The 10792-nt window shown below is 34.0% G+C and overlaps 1 protein-coding gene across 1 annotated transcript in view; it reads right to left on the bottom strand.

Moving 5' to 3' along the window:
• Positions 1–556: 556 nt before the first annotated feature.
• Positions 557–10792, bottom strand: part of LOC143253333 (TWiK family of potassium channels protein 7-like) — a 30783-nt gene continuing 20547 nt past the window's right edge. The window contains exon 2 of the mRNA XM_076507050.1: positions 557–3339. Coding sequence (XP_076363165.1) covers positions 2630–3339 — 710 coding nt within the window. The 3' untranslated portion in view covers positions 557–2629. The remainder of the gene's footprint in view (positions 3340–10792) is intronic.

Below are 10792 nucleotides of genomic sequence, written 5' to 3'. Positions count from 1 at the left end.
GTAGCACCGAAAATGCAGCTAGTTCTATTTAATACTTGTAGTGCCGAAACTAAACCTAGTCCTATTTAAAACAAGTAGCACCGCAAATACATCTACTTCTATTTAATACTGTAGCACCGAAAATGCAGCTAGTTCTATTTAATACTTGTAGTGCCGAAACTAAACCTAGTCCTATTTAAAACAAGTAGCACCGCAAATACATCTCATTCTATATAATACATGTAGCAATGAAAATAAATGTTGTTCTATTTAATACTGTAGCACCGAAAATACATCTACTTCTATTTAGTACTTGTAGCATCGTGAATACATCTAGTTGTATTTAGTACTTGTAGCATCGTGAATACATCTAGTTGTATTTATTACGTGTAACCCTGAAAATATATTTCGTTCTATTTAATACATGTAACACTGAAATACGTGTTGTTCTATTTAATACATATAGTACTGAAAATACATGTAGCAACAAAAATACATCTAGTTCTATTTAATACATGTTTATTTGATTTGAAAGTCATCAGTCTGCAAAAGTATAAAACCATAAATAAACTACTGAATATTAACAATACCACAATGAAAAGTTAACAAAATAGAATACTTTCTCATTCTAAGATGTTCCATCAAATCCATGTCTGAATTCCGCGAAGAAAAACCGTTTACATTCCGAAAATACTCGGCTTAGTGAGTGTATTGCACTGTGAAAAAGGAAAGAAAAGAACAATGCATTTATTGAGTCTCAAATTTACATTTGTTTCTATAAATGTAAGTAATGAAAATAGTGACTAGAAAATTTAATCTGTGTTTTGGTAAATATCTTTGATTACTGAACTACATTAGGGTGAATACTCTGATTGTCACAATGTTGAATATTCGTGTAGTGACATCTATTGGCTGGGAAAAGTACGACGAGTTTATAATATTTGTGCCATATCGATAGTCATTCTCGTAGAATATTACATATTTGACAAACGCTATTATTTTCTCTTATATTTATAAATACATAAATGTAAATGTATTCTAAGAAGTTACTTCTCACATACAAAACTTTTCGATTACGTTCTACTGGGTTATAAAACAGAATTTCAATTTGATTGTTTTTGTCTTCAAAGTCACGGGCCACTGATGTTCCAATACCTCAACGAAACAACATTTTTCTGAGACTCGCGCCCGTGACTTTAAATTTTCTGTCCAAATACAGCTGCGTAATAATAAAGAAATGACCTCACCTCTACAATCTCTTGCTGAAGGGTCAGTATAGTCGTATTACTGACCACTATGAGATATGGAATCTTGTTTCAGTGGAAACAAACAAGTAATTTACAATTATACATGTCGACGTAACTATATTCCACAGCTTCATTCTCTATAATGTTGTTCTGGGAAATCCTGTTTTGTTTTCCAACCAAAATAATGATAATTACCACTAGTTGTTACCACTATATGTTAAAAACTTGCTCGGACAATAATCACAGTATACAGACTGAATAATTTATTTAATGTGCTATACAGGAAACTGTTTAAAAAGACACTGATCTCTGCAAAGCAAAGTGACATCACAACAAATATTATCTAGATCACTTAACATCATTTTCTGCTCTATACTGAGTGGATTCTTCTGTCTTTACGTTCTGCAGTTAAGAACAAAATTATCCTGTTACATTCAAGTCACTTTCGAAGTAGCATACGAGTACACGAAAGACCTCTTCTCCCCTCAAAAGAACAACAGCAAACTTAAAGGGTAAAGTCATATCCGGTTGACAAAACCCCTATCCAGTTTCTTTCACGAGCATTTAAGAATGGTGCAATTTCAATTTTAATTAAAAATTCAAAGCCTCTTAGAGCATGGATCTGTGTTCCACGTTTCTTCTTTTTCTTGAATGAATTAATTAATGTACAATGAAAACATGCAACAAATCGTATGATCAACATTAAGCTCCAATAACAAAAGATGTATCCGTAGTGCAACACTACGCAGTTTTATTGATACTATCTTCTATACATGTGCACAACAAACAGTGAAAGAAGAGAAAACAAATTCAACAACAATGAACAGTGCTCAAATGGTGATGAAGTGGACCCATAAGAAGAATGAAGATAAATCATTAAGGCACATCCTTGTCTTACCCTGGAACACTCGAACCTCTGAAACCGCCTTCCTTAGCTCGTATATAAACAATGATAATTTAATCTATATATGTGTATCTATGTAAATCTGTTGATCACTGGCTGTTTTCGCTCCCTTATTTACTTTATTACCAAACTTGTTTGGCTACTGGTGATTGGAAGGCTAGTACACTTAAGATCAATCATACAACTGATGTTTTATTTTAACTCCATGAGCTCCAGTGATGTAGTGCATTTATATAATCTAGAAGTGGTTTTTATCATTTATAGAACTGGTTGAATGCAAAAAACTAGTTAGTGTTTTCTGTTAAAGCTGTTCATATGGTCTCTATTTAAAATTAACTTGAACAATCCTGGTTTACATGCTAAAGAAAGTATATTAATTTTCTCTTTGAAGATTTTTCACCAGACCATGACTACAGATTACTCCGATGTTATTCCCTTATCTAAAACGTGATGTACAAGCTAGAAACTGGATCTATTTTTACGCCATCTGACTATAAGATCAGTCATCAGAATCATCGGAATCATTTACGATGCCTAGCCTCTTCCCGAGGTTCCTCATTTTGAAGATGACCTCTTCCTGGACGAGGTTGAAACACATGGCAATCAAAGCCATGCCCCCAAGTACGTAGAGGGAACAGATTACTAGCTTCTCCTGAGACCCCGTAGTATCCGAGACCACCGTGTCACCAGGAACCAGGTCTCCAAATCCAATCGTACTAAGAGTAACAAAACAAAAGTAAGCGCCATCTAGGTAGTTCCAGCCTTCCCAGAGAGAAAACAGAAAAGCTCCTCCACATATATATCCGGTGATCAAGGCCAAACAGAGAGTGATGGGTACATTAGCTCTCGATTTCCCATAATCCCCTTCTTCTGATAAGTCATCCGGAATGGCCTCCATTTTTACTTCCTCTTCTGTGGAATGCGGCGTAGCGAACTTGCTTGGAAGCGATGGGTCCAGGGAGCCATGAGAATTGGGAGCATTTTCTTGTAGAACAATGTGATGAACACGATAATGTTCTGGGTGGCGACGTCGCTGCCGCCCATCTTCCGGTTTACATCCACACAGTCTACGGTAAAGGTATTTAAAAGACTTAGCGAGTAAGTCACCTATATTTGTTAAGTATAAGAACATCAAAGGAATTCCTATAATAGCATACAGGATGGTGACCACTTTTCCCCAGTTTGTCTTTGCTGCGATGTTTCCATAGCCTGTAACATAAAAAAAAATCAAGATATCTCTTTGATTATCAGCTGACATGTACAAATAGGAAAGCCTATGAAGTTACCTTTTGATTCATTCTCATAACACCCATCAATAACAATTAATTCATTAAATTTGAAAGGTGCTGTATAAGCTTAGTGATATATACTTTGCTTATTAGCAGCCTTGGCTGAACTTTTTTTTCCAAAGTTTAAAGTAATCTGTAGTTTAACTATTGACAGTTATTTATTTATTATATATATATATAAGAATGATCCCGGTTTTATTCCCCAGTTGCTACACTTACACTATACATTCAACTGCTTTAAACGATTTAATAATGTCTAAAGGATATTGTATTGTTTTATTTTGGAAAAAGGCTTCTACCATCATACAAAGTTCACAATTTAGGACTATTTTTATTTCATCATAACTTTTGAAACAAGATACTCCTAATCTAGATCCACGAGCATACCAAACGACATTACTTTCTAATGTTGACTTTCCACTAATAAATACTATGTCTTCTGCTCTACTGATACCAGTTTTATTGTGAATCGACAAATAAATGCTTCGTCACTATTTACATCTTTCCCCTGTTATTCTAGGAAGGCAGCTAGTAATCGCCACCCACCGCCAACTCTTGGACTACTCTTTCACCAACGAATAGTAGGATTGACTTTCACATTATAACGCCCCCACGGCTGAAAGGGCGAGCATGTTTGGTGCGACGGGGATTCGAACCTGCGACCCTCGAATTACGAGCCGAGTGCCTAAACCCACCTGGCCATGCCGGGCCTAGCACATTTGAAGTTTAAACGATTCAGCAGGCTTAGCCAATCCTACGTGGGACAAAAGATACAATTTTTATCTTTATAGCTTTATAGCTTTATAGAGAGAAGACAGCTATAATCAATGGCATAAAGTGTTAAATCTTGGGTTGCTATAGCCAAACAGAAGGAATTTATCGTCACTTTTATAATGCACCCACGGCTTGAAAGTACGGAAACAGGACTTGAACCATAAATTCCTGTAGAGACAATCTAGTGTGTTAATAATTGGGCCACGTCCAGTCCGTTTTTCATTTCAGAAAAAAATCTTTTGGTGAAGTTTATATCTTTATTGATTCCAGAAAATATGATATTCAGTTTAAATTTTTTTAGCAATAACTGATAAAACAAATATTGTATTGAATTAATATAGTTCTTCTTCAGTAGTAGAAAAGTATCAATTTATAATAAATCATTTTAATTCTTCAAAAATGGTAAAAAAATATAACATTATAATGAAACGTTTCAGTTCTTCAAAAATAGTAAAAAATATAACATTATAATGAAACGTTTCAGTTCTTCAAAAATAGTAAAAAATACATCATTATAATGAAACGTTTCAGCTCTTTAAAAATAGTAAAAAATATAACATTATAATGAAACGTTTCAGTTCTTCAAAAATAGTAAAAAATACATCATTATAATGAAACGTTTCAGCTCTTCAAAAATAATAAAAAATATATCATTATAATGAAACGTTTCAGCTCTTCAAAAATAGTAAAAATATAACATTATAATGAAACGTTTCAGTTCTTCAAAAATAGTAAAAAATACATCATTATAATGAAACGTTTCAGCTCTTCAAAAATAGTAAAAAATATAACATTATAATGAAACGTTTCAGCTCTTCAAAAATAGTAAAAAATATAACATTATAATGAAACGTTTCAGTTCTTCAAAAATAGTAAAAATATAACATTATAATGAAACGTTTCAGTTCTTCAAAAAGAGTAAAAATATAACATTATAATGAAACGTTTCAGTTCTTCAAAAATAGTAAAAAATACATCATTATAATGAAACGTTTCAGCTCTTCAAAAATAATAAAAAAATATATCATTATAATGAAACGTTTCAGCTCTTCAAAATAGTAAAAATAACATATAATGAAACATTAAAATAGTAAAAAATGAAACGTTTCAGTTCTTCAAAAATAGTAAAAAATATAACATTATAATGAAACGTTTCAGCTCTTCAAAAATAGTAAAAAATATAACATTATAATGAAACGTCTTCAAAAATAGTAAAAAACATAACATTATAATGAAACGTTTCGGTTCTTCAACAACAGTAGAGAAATATAATATTATAATGAGGCGTTCTAGTTCTTCAACAATAATATAAAAATATAACATTATAATGAAGCGTTTTAGTTCTTCAATAATGCCCCCAGTGGCTCAGCGGTATGTCTGTGGACATCCTTCGCTAAAAACCGGGTTTCGATACCCGTGGTGGGCAGAGCAAATCTAGCCCATTGTGTAGCTTTGTGCTTAATTCAAAATAACATCTTCAACAATAGTAGAAACATATAACATTATAATGAAGCGTTTTAGTTCTTCCACAATAGTAGAAGTTATATTACATTATAAAAAAACGTTTTAGTTCTTCAAAGATAGAGGAAAAGATAACATCCTATACTGGATCACATTCCTTCTTCAGGAATAGTAGAAAAATAACACTTTCTACTGAATCATTTTCGTTGTACTGCAATAATAGAAAAATCACAAATGATATAAGTCGTTTTATTTTTTAAAATTTTGTTAGATAAATAGACATCACAGTGGATCCGTTAAAAAATCAGTTTTTTGCATGCAGTTTATTTTATGGATATGTGAAAAGTCTGGCGTTTTTTTTTCGGTTTGGGTTAAAATTTGGATCAGACTCAAGAGTATTGTTATAAAGCCATCTACTTTATTAAAAACTGAAAATATCGAATACTTTTCATACACACTTGCGTGAACCTGACTTGAAAGCATATTTAGCGGTATTTCAAAGCTAAGACCCCTTCTAAAACAAAACAAAAAAACGCTTTATTCACAGCCACTTTGAACTAACTTGAGCTTACCGTAACATTATATGAAATTTAGACATTGAAATTCAGTAACATTTCCCTGTCAGTTACTTGTCGTGTACTTAAATTAAGTCACTTTATGATTTTTAATCCCTCACCCAATAGCTCAAAGATAAATCTATAACGCTACAAATAGGGTTGAATATTACTAGCAGTGAGAATACAGATATTACGTTTGTACTTTTGTGCTAAACAACAGTACAAGCATACAATAATCTTTATTGTGTATATTATTGTACTTCCAGAAGGTTACACACGGTGTCTTCATACTACACTTGTCCACCATTGTAAATTTGTAACTGACAATGAAAAGCATCGCATTGGAAGAGAATCAAGACTCTTCCTGTCTCTGAAACATAAGTAAACACATTTCTAACATAGCTTCCATTAGTGGCACATCAGAATGTCTGCGGGCTTACACTGCCAGAAAGTGGCAGTATAAGCAGATCACGCATAGTGCTTTGTAAAGCTATCTTCATGCTCAATAACAATCATCAACAATCTATGTCTTCCGTTCCGGCAAACTAACATCCAATTCTTATTATGTATGTCGTTTTGCTTTCACAAATTTAGAAACTCATTTTGGGTCAGTTCGAGCGAGGTGCTGCAAAGTAGATCACTCTTTTAGAAAAAAAATAAAATAAAATAAAAATTCACTACTAAATCGCTGTTCATTGTATTATGAATCTTACTTTCTGGTTAAGCTCCTATTGACCCCTCACTTGGTGGCACACACACATATAGCTTACTGTGTAGTTTTGTAGATTAAATACAAAGAAACATGTGATGCTCCAACCAAAACTTCTTTTAGAGAGATTTATTAAAATATTATCTAACATGTTTGATACTTGAAAACTTTATTCAACTTGAAATATCGATTCGCTCAAAATAACGTTACGTGTGTAGTCATAACAAACCCCGGATTTTAAAGTTAAAATCCATAAACTTACCGCTAAATCATCGAAAACTAGGTACCATGGATATCGAGTATTGTTAAAATTGAATAAATTAACAAAACATTTTAGGAGAAGTTTGCAATTGACAGTTTTCACGAATGTACAGAACGTATATATTTTGTAGAATCCCCCTCCACTCCCTCTAAAAACGTGCACATTAAACGTATATATTTTCTAGAATCCCCCTCCACTCCCTCTAAAAACGTGCACATTAAACGTATATATTTTGTAGAATCCCCCTCCACTCCCTCTAAAAACGTGCACATTAAACGTATATATTTTCTAGAATCCCCCTCCACTCCCTCTAAAAACGTGCACATTAAACGTATATATTTTCTAGAATCCCCCTCCACTCCCTCTAAAAACGTGCACATTAAACGTATGTATTTTCTAGAATCCCCCTCCACTCCCTCTAAAAACGTGCACATTAAATGGCAAAATTTGGTTTACTGATGTCTTATGAAATAATTTATTCTAAACATTATAAGTAATACAACTTATTTAATTAACTCTGCACATTACTGAATATATATTTTACGTTTAACTTATACAAGTAGTTTTGTTTGATCAATTGTTAACGTTAACTCAGCCCCCCAGTGGCACAGGGGAATGTCTCCGGACTTACAAAGTTACAAAACGAGTTTCGATATCACTGTGTATCTTTGTGATTAACTTCAAACAAACATTAATTTTTTAAAAGAGATTGTTTTTCAACATCAATCATTATAAACAGGGTACTGGGAAACAGAAATAGAGTTGTTTAAATCCATAAATCTAGCCATACGTTTGCAAGCTTTTTCTTATTTATAGCAAATTAAAGTTCTTTAGAGGATTTTCTGAAACGATACATGACTCTTACATTTATCTCTCTCCGCTTCTGAAAATTACAAACATTGCAATATCTACCTATAACTAAGTTGGAAAGACACTGTAAAAGGCGTGTGTGTGTGAGTTTTTTTTTCTTATAGCAAAGCCCACATTGAGCTATCTGCTAAGCCCACCGAGGGGAATCGAACCCCTGATTTTAGCGTTGTAAATTCGTAGACTTACCGCTGTACTAGCGGGAAGCCTGTAAAAGGCACTCAATGAGTTGGATAGCTCTTAAGCAGAAGAACATATATTACCATCAGTTATACTTCTATTGGATTCACAGACATTGCTGGCTAAAATCTATTTATTTCCGTTCATACACAGACAGATGCTCCACAGACAGATCACAACAGTTTTTACTACTGACAGCACGTTTACAAAGAAGAAGGGAAGGGTTTAGTGGGAAGAATGAGATCAAGATATAATCGTTTTTTGGGGGGCTTGCAGAATGTGAAAACGTTGTTGTTTATATTAAACACAAAGGGCTGTCATTGTTTTGCCCATCACGGGTATCAAACCCGGTTTCTATCAGTCTAAGTTCGCAGGCATAAAGCTGTGCTACTGGGAAGGGAGCAAACATTTGCAAAGTTATGTTTGTAAATATGGTGTTGTGGGAATAGTAGGAGGTGACAAATGGTATTTTAATAGTACAATAATCGATGTTCGTAACTTAGTGTTTGTGCCGTCTTCAACACACATTTTTTCGCAATAAGGTCAAATGTAATTTCAGGTTTTTTTAGTGTTAGGTGATTAAATGGAATAACTGGATGTGGCATAGGGTTTATAGCGCATGCATGCTCTAGTTCAAAAAGTAGAGTGTTTTTATGAACGGTAGTGACGTATCAGATAAACTGCGTTTGTATTCAAGTGAGCGAAGCAGTTTACGTAATTTATGAGCAATTTCAAATAAGAGACTATTTGGCAAAAGTCTCTGCCACGTTTCAACACACCCTCTTGAAAAGGAGAAGTTATGAGACTGCATAGTGGGAGACCACGAGCTCAGTAATACAACCGATAAAATTATGACTCATTTTCATTTCTATACTTGTGGCAACGTCGTTGGTTTTTTTTTCATACTGGCCATTAAAACAAAGCCCACTACACTTAAAAAATAGTTTTGGAAGGCGGATTAGGATAAGAACTTGTGACTCAAATATAGGTCATATTTCAGATGACGAGAAGCCCACTTGAAATAAAAATGTTAATACCCATACCAGCCGTTCTGAGATACATAGGTCATGCTTTAAAATAATGTCTTAAATCCGCCATCGATATCGTCCAAGTTATCCAGGAAGGAAGCCATTTTGTTAACCAGTGTTAGTACAAGAGGAAATAGGCTCTTGCACAGAAACAAAAAAAGAACAATAGACAAGAACATTACAGAAAAAAAAAGAACGTTTGACGTTCTCCAAGTTTGAAAGGGATCGTCTAAGTTCGTTATCAATCCCTCAACATATTTACCCGAATTGCTGTTTAAGTCAAGAGGTTAGAAAATTTACGACTTAAGATTAACTACTACATGATTAATGTTCACAACATTTGAGAGAATATTCAGAATAACTTAAAGTCACACATACTCGTAGCATCAACGGATAGTTTTTGCCAGACTGTGTACGCAGTTGGTTATGTCAGTTCATGTGGACAGAACAAAGTGACTTTAGTAACGCCCTATTGTTATTAGTCTTACACATACTCACGCAAATAATTGTTTCGTTATCGTTAGATGGACATGTTGGTGCATCACCAAGAATCTTTTAGACATCGGAAGAGTCCTAGTTATAGGTGTTCTTCATTGGTCTCTGTTCAGTTATGGAATGTAACTATGGCATATGTGTATATACATATATTATCAATGAAGGGCATCACACTACGTGTTGGCAATAAAACTGTTTTCTTTTCTTACTTTCTTTAACAAAAAGTGTACTTCTATGACCTCAGTTCTATTAAAGTTCAAATACTTTGTGTGTGTTTTTTCGTAAATTACGGCCCTACGCTAGTACAGCGGTATGTCTCCGGATTTACAACGCTAAAATCAGGGGTTCGATTCCCCTCGGTGGGCTGAGCAGATAGCCCTATGTGGCTTTGCTATAAGAAAAAACACACAAAACACACTTTCGTAAATTATGTGCATAAATATTATTAAAAATGTGAAGTTTTTTATTTCTTGTTTGTTTGTATGTATCTTTAAGAATTAATTACACAAAAAGTCTAGTTGCATATAGTCATCCTTAATTTTAAACTGATAAACAAAAGGGAAACAGCCGTAAAACAGCAACCACCATCAACCCTTGTCTGACTCAATAACGGGATAGATTATCATTCTTATAGCGCACCCACAATCCCAAAGGGCGAAGTATCTTTGGCAACATGGATGTTGGATTCACACTCCAAACAAGGTAATCAATAGGACACATTTTGCACATTAATATCTCCTATAAGGGCCGAAGGTTTTTCTGTTTTAACTACTCACACCACTCTAGAGTGGTGTGTTGTCTCTCAGTCAGTTAGTAGACACTAAAGTGACGTCACATAAGGACCGCTCAACGTTACAGTTTGTACTTTCGTGACTACGTGACTACATCTAGTGTTTGCTGTGTTAGAGTTAGTGTCATGTTCTAATGGCTGGAAAACGTTTGACATTAACGAATTTCGATCCTAAGCCATCTAGCTGGTGGTTAGGGAGCTAAACTCACAATCTAAGAATCTCGAGCTAGAATCCTCGTCACTGGACACA

Source organism: Tachypleus tridentatus, chromosome 6, assembly GCF_004210375.1.
Source record: "Tachypleus tridentatus isolate NWPU-2018 chromosome 6, ASM421037v1, whole genome shotgun sequence".
Classification (NCBI taxonomy): Eukaryota; Metazoa; Arthropoda; class Merostomata; order Xiphosura; family Limulidae; genus Tachypleus; species Tachypleus tridentatus.
Note: the sequence above shows the minus strand (reverse complement) of the source record. Positions and strands in the feature narration are given on the sequence as shown.